Consider the following 22,741-nt stretch of genomic DNA (forward strand, 5'->3'; position numbering starts at 1 on the left):
ACTGATCTATTAAACATATTCAAACACACAGGTCTTAGAAAACACAGCCTTTATTTCATACCCAAAAGGAAAACAAAGTTTAATTAACAGACTATTCATCAACAGCGCAGGGTCATGAGAAATGAATCGATGTCCTCCGTGCTTCATAAGGATTACATCTTTCACTGTTAACAGACTGCGAGATACAAGTCAGACGAGAATATAAATCTTGTCTAACACTCAAATTAGAGCAGTGTTCCCCAATACCAGGTCCTGTTTTTAAATCTCTACTGATCTCAGCCTGATTAGAGCATTAACTGGATTAACTAGGGAAATATTTACAAATGTGGGGTTTAAGAACTTGTGTATAAGATGCTGCACACGCATTCCTCCATCCAGGACCAGAAACACTGGTATCCCGATTTGGGTCACATTGAGTCCAGATGCAGAAATGGCGAGAAGCAGAAGCTCAATTTGTACTTGATCGATGTTAGTTGACCTGGTCTTCATCTACTGCACTGGTAATTAGGCTGATGGTGAAGTCATGCTAGATCAGTCCTCTGTTGCATGTTATGGCATAGATGTATCGAATCAAAACCAGCTCTCAGTTGATGGTGAGCACGTCACTCTGGATCTCATGGCTCAGCTGGGTCTGCAGGTCACTCAGCTTTTTCTTGAGCACGGCCAGTGCCGACAAGACAATGGTTTCTGGCCGTAACGAGCCACATGACTCTACATTGTAGTAGAACCTGTGGAACATCAATATAGCATTGGTATTCATCATCAAGGCAACTGTGTAAGAAGCAATATAAAGGGCAGCGTGTCGTGCAGTGGATTCCCTGGGCGCCCCTAGGCCCTCAGCCCCCAGCTCCCTGGGCGCCCCTAGGCCCTCAGCCCCCAGCTCCCTGGGCGTCCCGAGGCCCTCAACCCATAGCTCCCTGGGCGCCCCTAGGCCCTCAGCCCCCAGCTCCCTGGGCGCCCCTAGGCCCTCAGCCCCCAGCTCCCTGGGCGCCCCTAGGCCCTCAGCCCCCAGCTCCCTGGGCGCCCCTAGGCCCTCAGCCCCCAGCTCCCTGGGCGCCCCTAGGCCCTCAGCCCCCAGCTCCCTGGGCGCCCCTAGGCCCTCAGCCCCCAGCTCCCTGGGCGCCCCTAGGCCCTCAGCCCCCAGCTCCCTGGGCGCCCCTAGGCCCTCAGCCCCCAGCTCTCTGGGCGCCGCTACAGGTGGCTGCCCTTCGCGCACAGCTTACTCTACAAAGAGCAAGTTGAGGCAGGCGTAAATACAATTTCCCCACAGGGATCAATAAAGTATCTATTATTATTATTATTATATCCTGTTACTGTTAACTTAGTTCAGTTTGATCTGTTCAAAAAACGTTTGGTACGAGCATACACACAACAAAGACAGTCAATTCTCAGCATATCAGATGAAAATGTGAAAATCAACATCGACGTAGCTGCAAAACACTAAGTCATGAAAGGTCTTTCAGGCAGATGTAACCCACCTCTCTGGCTTGCCATTGGGGTCATAAGGGGCTTGTATCTCATCCTCTTCAATCTCAGAATACTCACTCTTGGGCCTGAAAGAGCAGAAAAGTCAACTTAGTCCAAGAACTGCCCTGTGGGTGGGATTTCCTCTAAACAAACGAATGCGACAGTACAGTCACCCTACAGTTCAAAAGTACAGATGCCACAAAGAATGTTCTACATTTCTGAAAAGAAAATTGAAAATTTTATTCAACAAGATATCATCAAATTGATTAATATCAACATTTTTATTTATCAGTTGTATTTGAAATACTAGCTGTGAGACATTAATGCTTGTTGAATGAAGCTCCAAGCTGGAGAGCCATGAGGCAGCTGTTTCTTAAACTAAAGACCCTCTTTAGTGATTGTGCATCTGATGTGCCTTCCACATCTCTTTGCCCTGATTAGATCCAGTCTTTACTCTACTTCGGTTTTCATGGCAACCCCATACACAGAACAACCCTGAACAGATCGAGGGGTTTCGAAGAAAAGTCATTTCTTTTTGGATTTGAAGCACCTAGCTACTTCAGAAACTGAAAGACAGTCATTTTTCATTGAACAAAACAATCGTTTTCAGCTGCTCAAGGAATGAGAAAAGTTCCCCTGGTTAGAAATTAGGACATCACCATGATTACATAAGGACTGGGCAACAAACTGCAGGCACGCAGCTTATGTGGCTGGAACGTCGCAGTACATCTGCTTCCTCATGAGTGCGTTTGGTAACTGAGGCTGGGGAAGACTGTCCGATGTTCTGCAAAAACCTCACTAACCTCACTGCTAAGTTTTTAGCAGACTGAGGAAAGCTGCTTGCAATGTGACACTGCAATATTATTTTTGCAAGACTATTTTTAAACAGCTTTGACTACGTAATTTTCTTTCAAAAAATATTTCTTCATGATTCCATACTTTTAAACAGCAGTGTATAGTTCAGCGCCCAGCACACCACAATTTGAGGATCCAAACCCACACTTACAGGAATGGATCCATATCTTAGTAAGAAGAACCTACACAACTGTGAAATCATCATTATACTCTCTCACTATGTTGTATTTAAATAAGATCAATAACCTTCATAATGTGTAAATCGACAACAATGCCATTTTTTTAAAGGCAAGTCAAACTTTCACACCCTGGAAGAATTTTGGTTGTCCAGCAGTATTGCACAAAATTCCCTCCACTAAATAAATCTGGTATAGCACAATGCGGGTGGCACAAGTGACATGTAAAGTTTGTATTTTAGTGCAAGTTGAACAGTACAGCAAAATTTCTATAAGTCTTCAGTTATAAAGCCCTAAAAAGTCTAGCAAAAACAAATTATGCATCCAAAGTGCTCATTTCTAAACTATTCAGAAATTATACAGAAAGTAGCATAAAGGGAATAGAAAATGAAATGCACATTTTTGTAACACGCAGTAACGTTTCCTGAAGAAACAGTTGGTGGGTGTAAAGGGGCCATACCATTCCTCTGGACGTGGGTACACCGTATGCCTCAGTGCATTGTCTGGGTCATACTCAAAGGACACCCCCGCGGTTGGGTTCCACTTGGCGTGCTCCTTGCCGAAGCCTTTCTTAGCATATGCTCTCAGACGCAGTTCCTGACCCTTTCGCAGCTTCACCAGGAGGATGTCTAATAGGCAAAGGAGCCGCAAAGACGACTTCAGTGGAGCAGTACCCATTAACTGACTATTTTAAACACTGTTTCCAATGGGATGGGAGAGGCTCCGAGAAGGAAAGCGATGAAAGAATAAGAAAAGCATTTTTACCATCCTGCTCCACATAATCATTAGGGTCATTGTCCCGACTTCTGGAGGTCACCTTTGTAAAAGACACAAAAGTCGTCACCACCGCCACACCCCCATCTGCCATCTGCACCCAACCTGCTCCCCCCCCCCCCCAAAAAACAACTGTTTACACTGCAGTTAGTTTTTAACCACAACTGCTGGTAATTTAAAAAAAAAGTTGTTAAAAAGAATAAATGCTTGTACTACAGCACAAGGTTTACTAATCACCTGTATATCTATATTGTATTTATTTGCTATTTTTATTTCTTATGTTTATAGCATTGACGGGAAAGCAATGTGCTCGTAGTATATCTAAAATGACAATAAAGACATTTTTGTTTTGTTCTATTCCATTCTCTCTTACCTGTAGGCCGGACTCCTGATGTCAACATGAGTTAGAGAAAGTGCTGAAGTAGTTTTGTGTGAGCACATGCCTGAGAATACATGAGTACAAGTGTGCTGGGAGCCCGTGGCTTTATACTCACAGGAATGACACGGGGATTGTTGGACAGGAGGTCCCGAGAGGTGACGTGACGAGTCTGGTCCTCTGTGCATCGGACGTCCAGAGTCAGCTCGACTGAGCATTCGGGACAGAAATCGTCACATGTGCAGTCCTGTGGGGGGGGGGGGGGGGCGGGGGGAGGGGGGGGGGGGGGGGGGCACAGGCAATTAGAGCAGAAGGGATGTGTGATGAAGCACAACAGATTTTTCATTAGGAATTAAAAGCTTTATTCGGTGTTCAACAAGCTAGGATTTCTTGGAAGTTCCCTAAAGACATATGTGTAGGTACTTACTCGGGAATACTGCATTTTATCTACAATGTCATCACTTGTGAGGGGGATTAGACCTAAAAAGCCAAATCGTCATTATGAGCAATATAAATCAACATCAGTAGCTGTATGCAGGTTAAGTATAGTACAAAACAAGCAGGTACATACTAGCTGCAGGTGGATACTTACCAACTCTGTGAGCAATAAACTCATCATGCAGAACTGAAGAATTGGCATCAATCTGAATCCAGTCAATTGCTACAAAAAGTGGATATGGTCAATGCAAAACAAAAACTTAAATAGCACGTTTGTTTCAAAGGGCTAAAAGAACTTGTGGTAAAATTTTAGACAGGAATTACCTATTGTCGCCACTTCAGACATAAAGACGCGGCGAATGGAATTTGCAACCCTAAAAAAAAAAAATCACACGATAAAACAGTCTCAGTCTCCCTCTCTCTCTCTCTCTCTCTCTCTCTCTCACACACACACACACACAGACATACAAATACACATAGATACATACATATTATACTTCTCTTCATGTACCTTTTTAAAATCAAATGTTACCTACCCACGATCTGAAATATCCTGAAATATCCAAATATTCAAAAGCCTATGCCAGGAAGCACCTACCACATCACGGGACCATAACATTACTCACTTATCATTGAGCTACCTCGGCTTCATACTCACGCTAAATCAGTGTTCTCTATGACAAATTTCACATTCTCGTCCGTCAGCTCTGTTATTTTCACTGTCGGCTGATTAGCATACGGCATGGCGAAGACTCAGTTAAAAGAAAATATCAATAATAATGATCAAACAGTTAATGTATTAACACAAGAAACAACACGATATACTTTAGACAAAACGTTTTTGTTGTCCTTTCCGGTTCCTTTCTGTGTTCACGTATTTTCTCGCGTTGTTTCGTGCTTTGCCCTTTTTATTTTTTTTAACACTTCCGGTGCTTTCATTTATTTTTTTATGTCATTTTATCGGAACGATAGCAACAAACATAACATAAACAATATAAGCAGGAGTGTATTCATTCTCTTAAGAAAAAGGAGAAAATATTGCCACGGGTGCATATCAGAAATATATGTTATGTGGAAAGACAAACAGTGCAAACACAGATTCTCACTGCTTGCATATGTTTACTTTTCTAAATAACTTGCAATTAGGTCTGTGTATGTGTTTTAATATGTTCAAAGTTGGGACACTTATTTTATGTATATAATAATGACCAAATACAATAATCAGGATTATTTCAAATGATAATTTTAGTAGAATTTTCTAGTAGAATTAAAATATGACATCTACTTTCTTACATACATCTTCACATCAACCCAGAAGAATTGTTACAATCTATACAGATTGTAAGTCGGTGCATAACAAGGATTTTCACAGTGTAAATTCCTTGGTTTTATTAATTATACCATATTTATTGATTATCATCCAAATCATATAAGAAGCACTTGTTTCAAATTTTCAAAGGGATTTTCCAAACATCAAACCCCCCCCCCAGTTTTTGAAATATTAAATTTACAATTATATATACCATGTGTTTGGGCGGCACAGTGGCACAGTGGCTAGCACTGCTACCTCACAATGAGAAGGTCTTGGGTCCGGTCCTGAGTCCTTCCTGCATGCTCTCTCCGTGTTCACGTGGGTTCCCTCCAACAGTCCAAAAATGTGCAGGGCAGGTTGACTAGTGAGTCTAAATTGGCCCTGTGGTGTGTTGGCAACTGTCCAGGCTCAGTTTCCACCTGTGCCCCTTGTCCCCAGGATAGGCCTCATTCAGGATTAATTGGTTACAGTGATGGATGGATACCATGTACTTTTTAAATAACTGTATTCATTTTATTTTAAATATATCATTATGTTTGAAAAGCAAACATTTCAGCCCCCTTCTTCCAGTGGATGGCAAATAATATCTTAATTAAGAAAATGGGGTTTATTCTTCCAAATAAGTCGAAATAGTTTATAACCATTTCTCCTTATAAGTGAAGGTGGTACATCCAAAAATAGGTTCCGCAGAAAGTAATATAGATAAAGGCCAGCATTACCATGGGGCTTATTCAGTTTGAGCCACTTTTTAGTTTTGAGAATGGAAATTTATCACAAATACCTTTATATTCTTCATCTATGGGTTTTATGTAAGGATTTCGGGAAATATAGTTTACCATAGAAATCGGATACATACTTTGAAATTATTCTTGGGGTTAGGGTTTCACAACCGTCTATGTGAAGCTCGTCAAGAGATGTGTCTCTTCATTTTATCGTCATATAATAAAAGTATTTATGTGCTTGTTCATTTAACCCTTTTCTCAGCCCCTTCCTCTGTCTGTGCGTTAGACGGCAGTTCATTGTTGCTGTACTTTTCACTTAAGTTGTCGTTGGTATTGACTAACAGCTGTTTCCTACATTTGATGTGACATCTTAATATATGCTTAAGACATGCACTGCAGTCCAACCAACTATTGCGAAAGTTACTGGTATTTCATGCATATTTCAAAACGATCACGAAGGACTGATAGCCAGCCATGTTTCACAATGTTATGCACGCATACATCAGTAAATCAGCCATGCACATTTTACCTATTTATTTATGCAAAAAAATTAGCAAATACATAGTATTTTATATATCTTTTATTTTATATCGTATTCTGTATCTTTAGCAAATACATATTTGTAAATATTAATACTGATCTCTTTCCCTCTTGACAACTATTTTGTCATTTATCACATGAAAATGTGACATAACAGGAAATCTTCATGGTATTTTACCTTAGATGTTTCCAGCTAAAGGTTTTGCCACGAAATTTTGTAACTTTTCAGCACTTCTGTTTTTGTAAAGAAATCAGTGTCTGTCAGTCTATATAAACCCTGGGTTGTCCTAACTTTTTGCAATTTGGATGTCCAGAGCTTATTCACCATGCTGTCGGCCGCTGGAGTCACCTTGCTATTTTCAGCACTTGTTGTAGTGAACTGCTACGTGATTAAAGTAAGACCAAATATGTTTATCCCTGTATCTTCTTATTTGTGTTGACATTTTGTGCTCCTTAAAAAATGGGGGGTTATTGTATCTTCCCAGACTAAACACAACCTGAGAAAACTATAGATTATATCTCCCAACATGACTTTTCCAGTAAATGGTCTGGAGGTGGCTAGGAAATTCACCTTTTTTTCAAAATTATTTCACAAGCTTTTCACATTTTGAAATATATCAAATTCTTTTTTGCAGCCAGTTGTCTAGTTATTGCTACGCCTGTCTTTGATATTTAACTGTTGTTATTCCTATATCTTTACATACAGAAAGTTCCATATGAGGAAATTAGGCATGCAAAACACGGTAAGTTGATCAAATTTTTCTCACCTCATTCAGTAAAAGTCAATATTCCATGTACTATTAATTTTTGATAATCCTTTATGGCCTATTCAATTATTCAGTCAAAGTCGTGTGAATTAGGTGTTAAATTAACTGAGTAATTTGTAAGAATTGCTGGAAATTCAACAAGTAGCTAATGTGATTGTTTATTACTGATTTATTTACCAACCTGGTAATATTAATTACAATGACTTTCTTCAACAGTGAACATTTCACAGGATGATGAATTTACTCTCTCAACGTTGATTGAAAAAGCAAACAAGAACCTTGGTATGATTTAAAAAATATATTTAAACTGTTATTCTCTCTGTAAAATTATTTTAGATTAGATTTGATTACCCAAAGTCACAACCAAAAAGTCAGGGAAAAAAAAGCTAAATTATCAGTGGAATGTGAAATACGAATCCAGCATTACTTGATTAACAAAAATCTTTTCCATATACCATGTCTTACATGCATATTTACAATGAGGTAATAGACATATTCTACACCATTTCCTGCAAAGTTTACATGCAGTGATTACCTCTGAATGTTGTGTTTTTAAGGACAAGGCCTGGATGAACCCATCGTGAAGTTTGGGGACATCTCCATCCCCACTGGCTTTCAAAATGCTGATCCTTGCACGAGTCGTGGCTGCAAATGGCAAAAGAAATCTGACGGGAACGTTTACATCCCCTACACCATCTCCAATCAGTATTGTATGTGACCCATGTCATTTCTATGTCTGCCTGTAAAAATTAGCATTGTAGGTTCATTTCTGTCGCATATCCATCCCCTGACTGAGCTAATTCCCCATTACATCCCAGTTGTACTTGCTGTGAGCATTTGGTTTCTGTTTCTCTTAAATCCTATGTGCGTACACAGTATTGATTGTAGGTTTCTCTTAGCATCTCGAGAAAGAGGTGTCATTCTGCAAGCACTGCAGTCCTTTTCTACCTCCACTTGTATCCGCTTCCAACAACAGAAGAGAGAGAGAGACTACCTGAATATCCGGTCCCTTAACGGGTATGTGCATGAATTTGACAAGCTTATCATTTTTAATTTACAATTCATTCTGAACCGGGAATATATGCACCCAAACATTATGTATATTTTGTATATTTATCAATATGTTGACTTAATTTTCATGTATAAATCCAAGCCATTTGGAAGTAAAAAATACATAACGCTTTGCATTTTTTCTATTCTGCTTGTGGCCCAGCTGTTACTCGTTTATTGGGCGGCGTGGTGGCCCACAGGACGTCTCCTTAAGTCGATCGGGTTGCGTCTTCTTCGGAATTGTGCAGCACGAACTGATTCACGCGCTGGGTTTCCACCACGAGCAGAATCGCAGCGATCGCGACAGACACGTCCGCATCTTGTACGAGAACATCATCCGCGGTGTGTTTCCTCAATTTCCTTCCCTTTGAACCATTATTTAACAAGAATAATGTCTGGCACAAAATTCAGCCTCATCATTAAGCTGATACACTACATGAATTTGCTTTAATGGGATGTTTTGAACTAGCAGTTTGTTACAGATGAACGTCCAGCCCCCCTGATAAAATGCCACCTTTGCCCCACTCCTCCACACCCCTCCTATGCCCCTTGTTGTACATGTTCACATTACATGTATTAGAAAATACTTCACTACAGCATAATCCTTTTGCCCTTATTTCTTTTTCTGTCTTTTTCTAAATGCTAGGACAGGAACATAATTTCAATAGGGTTAAAACCAACAATCTGAAGACTCCGTATGATTATAATTCTATCATGCAGTATGGGAAGTAAGTAAATTCTTTCTCAGTGTTGAACCAAGCTCAGATAAATAGAGGACTTTTATCATTGAGCAACAATCGGAGAATATCTAGAATGTATTCATATAAAACACATGAAAATATCTAATAATAAACTGGATGAAGTAATCTAACGATGTTCGTGGTCCCAGGTTTGCCTTCTCCAGAAATAATCAGGAAACCATCCGCCCGATTCCGGACGGCAACGTATCAATCGGGAGAGCTACCCAAATGAGTCAAAATGACATTGACAGAATCAACAGACTCTACAAATGCAGTAAGTACGGCCTTCCTTAGCATGCTAAGAAAAGTGTGTTTAAGGTTTCCTGCTGAAATATTTTAATTTTAATACAAGAAAAAGGCCAGATGCAGGGGATTAAAGGTGCCCATGGACACATGAATTAAGATGTAAATAATTTATAGTCTGTGATGGGTCAGCGCCCCATAGACTCTGGACCCCCACAACCCTGCATAGGACAAGGGGGTATGGAAAATGGATGGATGGATAACTTGTTGTGTTAAAGTGAATGTATTCTTTTTCCTCAACAGAACGGTTTATGAAAAAACCATGATTGCAGTACTATCAAAACTGGAGAGAATGAAACCTACAAAGTCGAAGAATGAATCGCAGACGAATCTTCAATTTAACTACCTTAAAATGCATTTATACAAAAAATAAAAATACACATATGCGGATGTGCTGTACATTCATTTCCATAAATACTTAATAAAGTACTATTAACAGCAAGTACATTTTTCCTATTTTTTAATTTAATTAATTTGGGGTGGCATGGTGGTACAGTCGTTAGCACTGTCCTTTCACACCTGTAGGACCTGAGTCTGAGTCTCTGCTGGGATTCCATGTGTGTGGAGTTTGCATCTTCTCCCCATGTCGTCAGGGGGTTTCCTCCATGTGCTCTGGTTTCCCCCCCAGTCCAAAAACATACTGAATCTGATGGAGTTATCAAATTGCCCATGTGAGTGAATGGTGTGTGTGAGTGTGCCCTGTCATGGGTTGGTGTCCCATCCTTGGTTATTCTGTGCCTTGTACTCATACTCATGTAGCTGCTGGCATAGGCTCTGTACCCCATGACCCTGAATTTGACAAATGGTCTCAGAAAATGGCTCGATCTTATTAGTTTTATGGCTCCCTACCCACCTGAACATGATAAGTGGCTTGAGTTTTTCGATTTTTCTTTTCAGTTTTCATACAGCTGTTGGTCATCGTATTATGGTTTCAATTAAATATGACCAATTGGAGACGGCATGTGGCTCACCGGGCAAAGCCCCTGTACCTGCGATTGGAAGGTTGCCAGTTTGAGCATGGCTTTGGCTGAATAATCAGGTCCGTGGGCCATTAACCCCACAGTACCGTGGGTGTGGCTGCCTTTCGCTGCCGGGCTTGCTCTCACCTACATGCATGTCATGGAGAGTGAGATGGGGGAGTTGAAAAGAGAGTTTCCCCCATGATGGATCAAAAAAGTGTCATTGCATACGATTAGAGAAGAGTTCAACCTCAAAGCCTTTAGGTCCACTAGGGAGCGTCCATGACAAAGGGGCTTTACTACAAAACAAACAGGTTTTTAAGTCAAAACTCAGATGGATAAGTTCAAATACAGCAGAGAGGCGTATCCCTGAAACGCGATCGCTAGCGAGCGGTGCTATTTGTGCCAAACGAGGAGCTGTAGTTCCTAGTATCGCTGAAAGCTGGCAAGATGGCGTCAGAGCCGAACAAGACTGAGATTCTGACCATTTTTAAAAGGCTGAGGTCCATCCCTACAAACAAGGTAAAAGATATAAGAAGTTAAGTACGAGGAATGGTGACAGTTGGCCCGCATGGAATATTGTCTGAATAGTAAAGAGTTTGGGTTTGGCGTATTTTCCGGGACTTATCATCTCCGTAAGCCGGCAGCTGGTGCCGGAGCGAGCGCTAGCCTGTTAGCCGGCTAGCGGTTTAGCCACCCACCCAGCTACGCGTTTCTGTCGGAGCCGAAGCCACGTCTGCTCTCCCGCGACTTCCCGTAAACCTCTAGCCTTACTCACCTAGTCCGGCGGACTTGCCTGTGTTTGGTCTTAACCGGCAGAAACGCAGCCACCGTGTTATCGTCACCATCATTGATGAAAGAAGCGTTTCGTGGCCCGCTTCGTATAAGCCATGTCGTGCCGTTGCCCAGACACATTTGATTTATCATCGAAAAACCCAAGTGGTCCCTAACGGTTAAAGGGGGTGTTTTAGTGCTTTGATCGTGCGGTCAGTGAGCTGCCGAGCCTCGCAGCTGGATCCCTGACCGGGTCACGTCCGCCATCGCTTGTTTTTTTTGTAACCTGCTCTAAGACGTGTTACCGTTTTCCGTTTCGTAGAAGTTTATACACGGGGCGTATTGTCGATTAGAAAGAAATCGATGTGTTCATTTATGATTAGCCGGCTTAAATAGAGGTCCAAGCGACACCTGAGCTAGGATCGGTTTTCATTGTGAGACTTGCTTACGCAACACACTGCTGCTTACCTTTCAGGCCAGCCGATTAATACTCCGCCTATAACCGATTTTAACATGTCACTACCAGCGTCGTTTCGTCGCATTTCAGCATAATCTTATTTCTGATTGCCAGGCTCGCTCACAACTTTCGATGTCGCCTCACTAGATATATCTGAAGCCCATCTAACGTTATTAACGCGGCTGATCTTTGACACAAATCTCCCGTTGTACTGAAAAGATTGTGTTTTCAAATAAAGCTATCTTGCCAGTCTGACATTTTACAGTATCGAATATTATGTGCAATTAAATTTTGTTAGTCGTCTCTATCTGTATTTTATATCTGATGTGTGCATCCGTAAATATGATCTGAAAATATCTGATAAATATCTGAAGTGCCAAATATAAAGGGAAAGATGGATCACAGATCTTTTACTTAAGTATTTTGCAAACGCTTTATTTTCACGTGCATAAATATGTTTCTTTTTCATGACATCCTAGGCCTGCTTTGATTGTGCTGCTAAAAATCCTAGCTGGGCGAGTATACCATATGGCGTTTTCCTCTGTATCGACTGCTCTGGCAGCCACCGCTCCCTGGGAGTGCACCTTAGCTTTGTCAGGTACTCACTTTGCTTCCCAGACGGCTTGTTGTCCGCAGGCATTTTGCGTCTCTGTGCCTTACTGGTAACAGTGGTTGACCGGTCGCTCGCTGTGTTCCCAGATCTACAGAACTGGATTCCAACTGGAATTGGTTTCAGCTGAGATGCATGCAGGTTGGAGGAAATGCCAGTGCGGTGAGTGCAGTTTGGAGCCACTGGGCTGGCAGTTTGCCCAGTGCGTTATCTGTAGTATCTGTAGTTCTGCTCCATGTATCCTGAATACAGTTCTGGACTGAAGTCAGTAATCTGTTCCTCAAACCCTTACGCAAGTCAAATTTTATGCAAGTCAGATTTACCTTCCCATACTAAAAACACATAAGCCAAAATATACTAATAATCTGTACTATAGAGCACACAAATGTATGAAAATAGTGTACATTTACCTACAGGCTCCTTCAGTATTACAAGATACGTGCGGGCGTCCAAATTTACACAAGTTGGTTTTATGTGAGTTGAGTGCTCCCTGTGTGATGTTGCACCAGAATACCATACAAAAACTTTGGGATGGAGAGAAATTTTGCTTTTGTGTACGTATGTGAGAACCGTTCATTTGCAAGATGAATAGTACAGAATATGCACCTTTAAATAGCTATTTTTTGAGAGCTCAGCATTGTGAGTTTGCTTTTTTTAAGTTTAACTATAAACTATAAGCGGCTTGTTTTGTGTTTGTATTATTTTAAGACTTGGTGATTTTCTGCTATTTAAGTATGAGAAGTTAATCATATCTCATTAGTCAGTAAAGCACTGTTTACGCCTATTGGTGTGTAATTTTTAGCCGCATAAAATGATTTTTCACCTATATTGTAGGTTATTGTAATTTCTAGCAATTTAAAATCGTTATGTCAGTCGGGCTTCAATATATGTTCCAAATGCTGATTGCAATTTAAAGTAGCGATTGTATGCGTACTATGGTCAACAGTATGTCTCTCTTTCCGGTTAAAGACGGCCTTTTTCCGTCAACATGGCTGCACGACCAGCGACACCAACGCTAAGTATAACAGCAGAGCGGCTCAGATGTACCGCGAGAAGATCCGACAGCTGGCCAATGCTGCCCTGGCCAAGTACGGTACTGATGTGAGTTCTCCATCGGTTCCTGACGTCTCTGATACCAGACCTTCACCAGGCATTGCATATTTCAGTTGTTAGGTTCCCATGAGTTTCTCTCCATCTTGTCCTACCTGTACATTAAATAGTGTGCCTGGTATATTTTTGTAGTTATGAATTTTTTTCTATTAATTGTTATACTGTGTCTTCAGCTGTGGATTGAAGCATCAGGGAACGCACAGTCTGCTGCTTCCGAAAAGAAAGATCCCGATTTCTTTGCTGAACATAGTCAGGTAAGTCTGTTCCAGCAAGTTTTCGAACTTGCTGTGGTTCTGCCTAGTCGGGCGTAGTTTGCAGCAGCTCTGGGGAAACGTGGCACCTTCATCCACAGTAATACTGGCTGAAATCTGTAGGCAGTTAGAAAGCAGGTCATTTCCATGGGACAGCATCCCTTACGCTGCACAATCTGTTTTTATGCAGGTTGCAGTGTTTAATACTCAATGGCAACCTTTGAATGATAGAAATTGAAAACATTTTATAATGTTAAAGTGCGTGTTTATAGAATATTAAGAACACCTCGATCGTAGCTCCTGTGTCTTGTCTACAGTCTAATAAATCTGCTTTGTCAAAAGGCACTTTTGTGGAAGATAATCTCACTGCTCTTAAGCCCCTATGATAAGCTAAATGTGTGTAACTTCACCCCATGGAAGTTTTCTGACTCCGTGCCTAAGACATTGTGCCAGTGATCAGGAGGATTGCAGTTCAACTGCTGTGGTCAGGCTAGACCCTCAACCCCAGTGGCTCCCAGGCCTAGCTGGCCATTTTCTCTCAACTGTATGTTACTTTGGATGAAAGCATCTGCTAAGTAAACATATTGATGTCACTGGATGAAGATTGGAAACTGTCTGTAGAGTCTTCATGTGGGCAGTTTATGGCTTAACGTATTTGGATGCTGTGCTTGGTGGTTGGAAGGTTGCCGGTTCAAATCCCAAGTTCTACATAGTGGTCTCTCGACTGGGCCAATTGCTCCAAGGACTGTCTAACCATACTTTCTCAAAAAAGAATTGCGTATGTTGCTTTGGGTAAAAAGCATCTGCTAAAAATAAAGAAAATGTTTAAAAAAAAAAAATGTGTTTTGCAGGCAGTGAACAGTTGGGACATGCAGGGCCAAAACCTGCAGGAACAAAACGGAGCGCTCACCCCACAGGCGGTGGAGGTGTCGTCCAAGGAGTCGGCTAAAATCAGTGCTGGTGTGTGTGCTTCTGGTTTCATGCGTGTTTCACCTGATGCAAATGTTAGAAGTACATTGGTCAATCACATTATGACTATGCATGTTTTACAAAACCAATGAAAATTAGGATTAATTGGTTAAAATTATTATTATTATTTTTTTTTTAGATCAAGAAGAAGGCCCTAGCATTGAGGGCCTCAGTACGTCTCCTAAAGCTGTACTTGGTAAGTTAGTTCCATGGGGCATTATCTCCCCCCGTTCAGTTATGTCATACCATCACCGCCATCTTCCTAACCTATTGTAGTATATACTGCTGTTGATATGGAAGACCCCTCTATCCATTCTCTAACCTAAGAGACACAAACTAGCTAAGTATTCATCAGATACCGAAGACTCTTTCTGGATTTTCTGCTCTTGAGGAAATTAATAAATGTTTAACACCGCCCGCCCCCCCCCCCCCATTAAAGCTGCTGTCATTAAGCCTTTATATGATGGAGCTAGTGTCTGTAATAAACACGTGACTCCAGCGGGGTGAGTGCAGTGTAACAGCTGTGTTTTCTGTCATGTAGAGGACTCGATGCGCTTGTCGTCCGATCAGCCGCAGCCTTCTGAAGGTGATCCAACCCGCAAAGCTGCTTGTGGGCTCAGTGGTTGGCTGTACACTGGGCAGTTCCCTGTGCTTATTTGACTCTCTACTGGAGTTTGATGCACTCATTTCGTTGCTAACCAACTGCTCCAGCTGATCACGCTGACTTTACCACGCTGTAGATTTTACTAAACGTGCCCTTAACGTCAGGATTGCGCTGTAGCCTTGCTGCCTCAACAGCTGTTTTCATCAGCCTCGATATGCTAATTATGTGCCTATGGCTGTAATCTTTCCAAGCTCACAGAACTGAATTTGTTTTGTGATTATAAAAAAAAATTCAATGTGAGTATTGGTGCGCTGATGTGGAAATTTTGGCCGACGCCAGTAAGGATATATTTTTGTATTATATTATCATATTGTTATGTCAATATGGCTAACCTCTGAGCTCCACAAATTTGTAGTGCAATTTATGTTTGTGGTGTTAAGATCTTGTTAGTATCTGTGTAGCAACCACATAGTTTAATGCAAGCATCAGCGAAGCAGCATTGACTTGGGACACAGGTTCTAAGTGACGAATGAGCCAAAGATATCCCTCGTCCTCCATTGTGGAAAATGACTGATCCTCCAATGCGGTCACCTCCATTATGTTAATAGTTGTCTTTTTCTCTAGTGCCGCTCACTTTGAATATTGACTAAAGTCTAAATATCGGCCAGCAATATCGACCAAGATTGACACATCGGACCGATGCCAAAGTCTTGATTTTTACCGAACATTGACTGATACTGATACGTTAACCGATGTGATCCATCTCTAAGTTTAGTAAAGTTTCAGTGACAATTAGAGTATAATTGATTAATATAATCAGTTCTGCTGTAATGCAGTTAATGTGTTCCTGAAAAACTTCACATTCATATTCCGATCCAGAAAACTTTATAGATCCCTGATGAAATTATGTGGATGCTAGAATTATGTACAAAAATACACGTGGGCTAGGGGTATGTGACTCCAAAACTTAGCAACTAGCACCGAACAAAATTAATTAAATAAAAATAGTGATAGCAGTGGCCAATGATGTATTTATATGCATTTTAAAAAAGTGATACATGAATAAATTATATCGTCAACCTCTCCTATGGGTCTAAGGGTTTCACGAAAATTGCCTAGCTAGCGCTCCAACCGACCGTGCCGACCTTGCTCACGTGTCGATTAGTGAGAGTTGGGAGCAGTGATTCACAGCTGCCATGCGGCCGGGCAGACACACAGCATAAATATTATGGTACTCGGATGGGCACTGAAGGCAACATGGCTACAGACAGACTACGCAAAGTTAATGTAAGTGAATGGAAAAAGGTTGCTGTGTGTTTTTGTATGATAATTCGTCAAATATTTTCAGAATCTAAGACATTGACCTGTACAATGTGTGGATGTGCAGAAAGTTTGATTCTTTTAGATTCGATGAAAACCAGTTCACTGAAAAGAACCACTTTGAAAGAGTGATTTGTGCATGAATTGGACGTCTCTATTGTTCTCTTGGATAGCTGATTTTGCGTGCAAGTAGTCTTACTCACTAAGACTATAATTGCGTTATCGTTCATGTAGTGCATTTCTCAGACTGAAAATTGAGCAAAAGCGATTCCGAGTTGTAGTGGACTTGGGTACTAATATGTCAGTAGCGTTAGAATAGATTCGCAGAGTGATGTCACGCGTCGTAGCAGGACTGGCTATGACTGTACCTAGGTAACAAACTCACTTAGTCATTTATTCAGTAGCATTTCAGGAGACCTTTAGGTCACAGAAGCAGCGTCTTTGTAAAGGCGGAGCTGACCACTTGCTGATCCTGTAAGCATGAAACATCAGCGGTTTCTTATGGGCGGCTGATGTCACTTAAGCCCCCAGATATTGGCACCGACAGCAGAGCTCTGGAGCAGCTTTAGTCTCTGAGCTCCAACGTGTCATTTTCCTGTCACTTTTCATCATCTGTCACCTGTACCTTCAGGGCTTTGATGCCTTTACTTCTGTTTGTATTTCAGATGTGAAGTCATCAATTATTGGGAAGAAGAAGCCTGCAGTGGCCAAAAAGGGGGTAATGATGTCACGTAACGTGACCTCATTCATTATGTAATTACTTTGCTGTAAAGTTTAGTGTTGCAGGTCATATAGCTGTCTACCTGCTTACTCATATGAGTCTTTGACTGAATGAGACCTTGAAGCAATTAGATGCTTCTCTGGATGCTGTTAACCTCATAAGAACCGGAAGAACACATCACAGTAATTGTCTTAGAAACGGCAAAGGCCTATGAGGTATGAGTGCTGTTTGGAGGGAATTGCATGGGGAATCCTGTCTCAAAGGTGCTTGTTTTTTTTTTAAAATTTATTATCCCCCTTAAGCTTGGTGCTAAGAAAGGCCTCGGAGCCCAGAAAGTGAGCAGCAAGAGCTTCTCCGAGGTGGAGAAGCAGGCCCAAGTGGCTGAGAAACTGAGGGAGGAGCAGGCCGCCGAGGCCAAGAAGCATGCCGAGGAGTCCATGTGAGTGACTGTGGGTTAGTGCTCTGTGCCTGTGATCAGAAAGTCAAAGCTTCAGATCCCTGGGGGGATATGCAAACAGAAGCAGTCCATTCTACCTGTATTCATACTTCTACGAATGGCATTAAGGCAACATTTCTTAGTAGCAATAATAAGTCTGTTGATTAAGGGAAGAGAACCCGGTTGGCTTTAGTCTGACGTTAATGCACTTGCATTAGACTTTGCTGTAGTGACGTGGTGTGTGACACACGTCCTGCATCTTTGTGTGCAGTGTGGCTTCCATGCGCCTGGCGTATAAAGAGCTCCAGATTGACAGGAAAATGGAGGAGAAGAAGCTTCAGAGCTTGGAGGGGAAGAAGAGGGAACAAGCTGAGAGGCTGGGGATGGGCTTTGGGAACAGGAGGTGAGCTGCATAACATGCCGCTGACCGCAGTGGCAGTACCCAGTCGTCGCATTCCAGGGCTCACTGGCATTTCTGTGATACCTTACGATACCTTCTGATCTCTGTGTTGCAGTGCTGTGTCCCATTCTGTGATGTCAGAGATGCAGCTGATCGAACAGGAGACTCCTGTTGGAGTTAAGTCTTCTACCTGCTCCAAGCTGGATATGTTTGATGAGCCAGGCTTCACCGCCGGGCCCCCAAAGTAAGTCAGGAAGGGAATCGTTTACCGATGAGCAAATAGAATTCGACTGTGGTACTGCCTGTGAATGGTGTCGCCCTCAAGTGTCAGGGAACTGCTATTTTTCTGGCAGTTGTAAATGGTCCCGGGATATGCCAGAGGTCTTGTGTGATTTTTGTAGGTACAAGGACAACCCGTTCATGTCAGGAGACACCTTTGCTTCGCGCTGGGACGCAGACAGTGGCTCTTCTTTTTCCTCCTGGACCCTGGAGAAAGAGGAAACCAAAGACACTGAAGTGACCATTTCCAGTATCCAACCCATTGGGGAGAGGTCAGTCCACCATCACATTCTACAGAACAGACTCTTTACTCCGGGATCATGTTTTAATGGAAATGTGACTAGGTCTGATTTCCCCATTCCACTTTCGTTTTTGCCCGTTCGCTGATGTTTTCATTCCTGCAACATGGTCGAGGATCTAGGTTTAATAAATAAGATATCAGATATGGCTTATAATCATGGTAAGAGCAGTGTGATAGTTCTGAAAATTCTCTTTGATTGTTGTGATTAAGCACTCCTGAATATTTTTGTGATAAATACCGTAATTGCAAATCAGATTATAAATATATAAGAACATCTGGCTGAGCAGCTCAGGGCTGTCAGCATTCATTGTCCCGTTGATGCAGCCTTGCCCTGCTCAGTCTTAAGTCCCCAATGTCCTCTACAGAGAGAGAACATCTGCGTTTGATAAATACCACCACCCCACTGTATATCTTTTATAGCGGTGGTAAATACCATTCCTGCAAATCATCTCTGAAGGTTAGCATACTGTTTACAGGAAGAAGCACAGCTCACCCAGCGCGCAGCCTTGTGCTTGACCTCTTTTGATTGTCTTTTACTCAGACTGGTAATTTCAGCGTCCACCAAATGAATATACTGATCTGTCGTGCCAGTGGCGTTGCTTCAATGGAGGCGGTGGGGAATGGGCCACAGATGCCGGAAGAAGTAGGCTGTCATTACTGTGGCCAGTGAACCCATTCATAAACGCAGCACCCTGTGTTTTTTTTAAGCTGCCGTTAGCAGAAATGAATTGTCGGTTCTTCCGCTGATTATAGCTGCCATTTGGCACTATAATGGAGTCCATGCTGGATGTTTTCGATTTTCGGTTCCCCTTTTTGTTTGTTCTTTTGTCACATGACCCTGACCTCTCTGCCCTGTAGGTTGCCTAGTCGACGGAAGCTGGAGACCAGCACTGCTGTGCCAGAGTCCAGCGAGGCGCGGGAGAAATTTGCGAACGCCAAAGCGATTTCGTCCGACATGTTCTTTGGCAAGGAGAGTAATGCTGAGGTAAGCGATCGGGCAGCGAGCTGAGTCACGCCTTCAGAGAGCCCCCTGTGACTGTCCACATCACTGCCTGTTTTAGTGACAGACCCATGTATATTGCTTTAAAAGCAGCCCAATCTTTAAGCTTTGATATTGCCATTCCAAAGCTGACATTCTCCCCCTCATTATGTGTGACATAATGCATGGCTAGCGTGAAATTTTCCTTTTTCCATGCTGTTGTGCTATTTACAATGACGTATGTAGTGCAGTTTGTGCTGTTTTTAGAAGGGACTGTGTGTTTCCGGTGAAACGGCTCCTAATTTCACTCCGTGCTGAAGTCTTTGAAGACCTGCTGCCGTGGGCCTTGTAATTAATGGCCTAGTGACAGCAGCATGTGTGTTTTTCAGTATGAAGCAAAGGCCCGTCTGGAGAGCATGTCAGGCAGCACGTCCATCAGCTCCGCAGACCTCTTCGGGGATGGCAGAGAGCGTTCAGGTCCGTACTTAGCGTGTGTGTGTCTATGTCCCACATCTGCAGCAGAGCAGCGACACTCTAATGTTCGCATCCGTCCGTAGGTTCGTCCGGCTTTGACAGCGTGCTTCCGTCAGGCCCAGACATCGCACAGTTCAAGCAAGGTGTGAAGACCGTGGCGGGAAAGATGGCGGTGCTGGCCAATGGGGTGATGAACACAATCCAGGTAATGGTTGGTCAGTCTGAATGTAGATGCAAATGACTCACAGTCTAATCTGCCTTTTCTTGGGATGCTAAAGCCGCCGGTTACTGTGTGCTTTACGTTTAACTGTCGTATGGGTTGTTTTGTGTTTTTATGTCCTGTTCAGGATCGCTATGGCTCATACTGAAAACTGCTACACAACACTGACAGACAAGACTGGCAATGATGACAAATTTATGGGCTGTATTCCTCCTGGGTATGTGTGTCAAGGTGGTGATGGAAATCACGAAAGGAAAGGCATGACAGGTGTGCGACCATTAACTCTATTGTGTTCGCCTACCAACACTTTTATAGACCATAAAGAGACTGAAACAGTATTTTCAATAGGACACATTTCAGTTGTTTTTTTTTCCCCCAGAAAGGCACTTTTAGGTGTAGAAAGTCATTTTCGGAGCCCTAGTGCTTTTAAGTTAATTGATTCTAATTTGATCTACATTTTCATAATTCTTGCATTAATATCCTATATTTATAACCAGAAATTTGTTTCAATTTTAGCTGTATACATATTTTTATTTATGCCTACAGTATCACTGTTAAAAGGTGGACAATTCCTCAATGAATGAAAGGGATTATATCCATAGCCACTAGACGAGTCCCCAGTCTTATTCTAATAGGCCTAGACTGAAAAATTATAGTGGATTAAGTATTTCAGGCATTTCCCCCTGATTCCTTGTCATAAGACTGTAAAAATCTGAATTTTTAATAGCTCCTTTTATATTGTGAAATGTTTTCAGTCTCATCAGTCATGTTTAAGTCTCATCAGCTTATGAAATGTTTTTATTTTTGGTTAATTTTTCTGTTTGGACTTTTTTTTTAAGCCACTTAGAATGAATCTGTAAAATTTATTTGCATGTTTGCAAGCTTTTTCTCACACGCAGGTCAGGCAGACCGTTTTAATGGTGATGATGCTTCCTCTAGTTTCATTTATCCCTGCCAGCGACTCTCCCCTCTAACATTTAGAGCTTGAGGCCATCTACGTGGAGCAGAATTGAAGAGTCCATTTATAAAATGTCTTCAAGATGAAACAAATATAAAAATCCGGATGTTTTCATATAAACAGGCCAGGTGCTTATCCTGCGTTACATTATACACAAGAAATAGAAATCAGTGGTAAATGGCTCAGTGTCACTTACCTGTTTAACCCCGTATTCACTGTTGGATTGGTCCATGACTACTACTGTGCAAGACTTGGATGTCTAAGCAAAAATACCTACAGTAACCTCTAGAGGTCAGCACATAACACATCTTAACACATAACCAGTCCTGGCCAGAAGTGCTAGGTTTTCTCCAACATATCCTGGACTGCTTGAGAACTCTCTCTCCCTATTTATTTTGATATTTTTTTCTGAACAAACTCTCTGATTATCTTGAAACGTGAAAATAAGCATACTCCAAAGGCATGGAATCATCTGACTGTACAGCCGTTAAGTCAGGGAATCGTATGCGAACTGAACAAATTAGGAAAATGAAATAACGAATCGCATTGCTCATGCATAGTTTTGAGAACATTTTAAGTGTTGACACAGCCTTTTGCCCCCCAGAAGTATTGGAGTTGAGGAGGGGTACCGAGTCGTTTCTTCTAGGTTGTTTGGTACTGAACATTTGTTTAAAAGCACATGCACAAAAATTCCATGCTTCCTGTTTCGAACAAACTTAGAAATTAGGAGTTTTATGCGCCCAAAAAGAATTTATACTTTAAGGACAAATGTTTCCCCCGGTGTTACAGCAGGTGCATAAACTAGCACCATGGGGGCAGGTTTGTGTGTCTTGGCTGTGCTGGTATTCCCCTGATTGCCCTGCCTATCTGCCCGTTGTTAATATGAGTCATGATACTTGTATGCAAATGAGATGAATTATCAATAAAAATTGAAACATTATTCTGGTGGGTTGTTTTACTAATGTCTTTGTTAAAGAAATTACATTTGTATAGGTCACCACTTCACTACAGTGCCATAGATTATAGTGTTTTCTGCACCCAATGAAACGCGTGTACATTTACTGAGATCGGTGGAACCTTTATTTGCAAGTAGATGTTCAACACCGAAAGCATGCAAATTGTGGCTGTGAGTTGGATATAACTTATGCGGGTTACAGTCAGTTGTAATTGATGTTTTAAGGTTTTCCTTAAACATTTAGGTTTTCCTATTAATTACACCAGCAATGGAAATTTGACAGTTGGATCAAACCAAGTCTGTCAACTGTTATACCGAACTTGAATATGTTGCTGGGAACACGTTCAATGTGCTAACGCGGATATTATCCAAGTGTGTGTACGACCCGACCAAGGCAGAAACGGCTTCTGCGAGTACGTCTCCCTGAGGCATTAAACGCACTTT

General features: G+C 41.9%; 3 protein-coding genes across 4 annotated transcripts; 2 read left to right on the forward strand and 1 right to left on the reverse strand.

Annotated features, from left to right (window-relative positions):
- Positions 1-34: 34 nt before the first annotated feature.
- Positions 35-4,964, reverse strand: polr2c (RNA polymerase II subunit C). The gene is made up of 9 exons (XM_048973194.1): positions 4,745-4,964; positions 4,411-4,460; positions 4,241-4,309; positions 4,076-4,128; positions 3,767-3,895; positions 3,264-3,315; positions 2,959-3,127; positions 1,479-1,553; positions 35-728 (listed from the first exon to the last, which is right to left on the reverse strand). The coding sequence occupies exons 1-9, from the start codon at positions 4,828-4,830 to the stop codon at positions 584-586; spliced, it is 828 nt and encodes a 275-aa protein (XP_048829151.1). The 5' UTR covers positions 4,831-4,964; the 3' UTR covers positions 35-583.
- Positions 4,965-6,926: 1,962 nt separating this feature from the next.
- Positions 6,927-9,962, forward strand: LOC125705864 (hatching enzyme 1.2-like). Its single transcript, XM_048972156.1, has 9 exons — positions 6,927-7,055; positions 7,367-7,403; positions 7,644-7,709; positions 7,985-8,137; positions 8,327-8,444; positions 8,641-8,819; positions 9,124-9,205; positions 9,367-9,491; positions 9,764-9,962. The coding sequence occupies exons 1-9, from the start codon at positions 6,987-6,989 to the stop codon at positions 9,784-9,786; spliced, it is 852 nt and encodes a 283-aa protein (XP_048828113.1). The 5' UTR covers positions 6,927-6,986; the 3' UTR covers positions 9,787-9,962.
- Positions 9,963-10,846: 884 nt separating this feature from the next.
- Positions 10,847-22,282, forward strand: arfgap2 (ADP-ribosylation factor GTPase activating protein 2). Of its 2 annotated transcripts, XM_048972153.1 has the most exons (17): positions 10,847-11,001; positions 12,190-12,308; positions 12,410-12,482; positions 13,290-13,421; positions 13,604-13,684; positions 14,533-14,641; positions 14,790-14,846; positions 15,192-15,236; positions 17,240-17,292; positions 17,598-17,734; positions 18,003-18,134; positions 18,247-18,375; positions 18,533-18,682; positions 19,570-19,696; positions 20,080-20,167; positions 20,248-20,369; positions 20,512-22,282. In XM_048972153.1, the coding sequence occupies exons 1-17, from the start codon at positions 10,930-10,932 to the stop codon at positions 20,530-20,532; spliced, it is 1,647 nt and encodes a 548-aa protein (XP_048828110.1). In that variant the 5' UTR covers positions 10,847-10,929; the 3' UTR covers positions 20,533-22,282. The 2 variants fall into 2 exon arrangements, with proteins under 2 accessions (XP_048828110.1, XP_048828111.1); XM_048972154.1 differs by lacking the exon at positions 15,192-15,236.
- The last annotated feature ends 459 nt before the right edge of the window (positions 22,283-22,741 follow it).

The sequence above is a fragment of the Brienomyrus brachyistius genome, chromosome 13 (genome assembly GCF_023856365.1).
Source record: "Brienomyrus brachyistius isolate T26 chromosome 13, BBRACH_0.4, whole genome shotgun sequence".
Taxonomy (NCBI): domain Eukaryota; kingdom Metazoa; phylum Chordata; class Actinopteri; order Osteoglossiformes; family Mormyridae; genus Brienomyrus; species Brienomyrus brachyistius.

Bases quoted from the DNA above. Each gene is read 5' to 3' on its own strand.
- arfgap2 (XM_048972153.1), top strand. From the start codon at position 10,930: ATGGCGTCAGAGCCGAACAAGACTGAGATTCTGACCATTTTTAAAAGG. The intron at 15,237-17,239 runs GTGATCCAACCC...TTTGTATTTCAG, and splicing joins TCAGCCGCAGCCTTCTGAAG to ATGTGAAGTCATCAATTATT. The intron at 20,370-20,511 runs GTAATGGTTGGT...TGTCCTGTTCAG, and splicing joins GGGTGATGAACACAATCCAG to GATCGCTATGGCTCATACTG.
- polr2c (XM_048973194.1), bottom strand. From the start codon at position 4,830: ATGCCGTATGCTAATCAGCCGACAGTGAAAATAACAGAGCTGACGGAC. The intron at 4,310-4,410 runs GTAATTCCTGTC...CACTTTTTGTAG, and splicing joins GTCTGAAGTGGCGACAATAG to CAATTGACTGGATTCAGATT. The intron at 729-1,478 runs GTGGGTTACATC...GATGTTCCACAG, and splicing joins CCCAATGGCAAGCCAGAGAG to GTTCTACTACAATGTAGAGT.
- LOC125705864 (XM_048972156.1), top strand. From the start codon at position 6,987: ATGCTGTCGGCCGCTGGAGTCACCTTGCTATTTTCAGCACTTGTTGTA. The intron at 8,445-8,640 runs GTATGTGCATGA...CTTGTGGCCCAG, and splicing joins AATATCCGGTCCCTTAACGG to CTGTTACTCGTTTATTGGGC. The intron at 9,492-9,763 runs GTAAGTACGGCC...TTTCCTCAACAG, and splicing joins CAACAGACTCTACAAATGCA to AACGGTTTATGAAAAAACCA.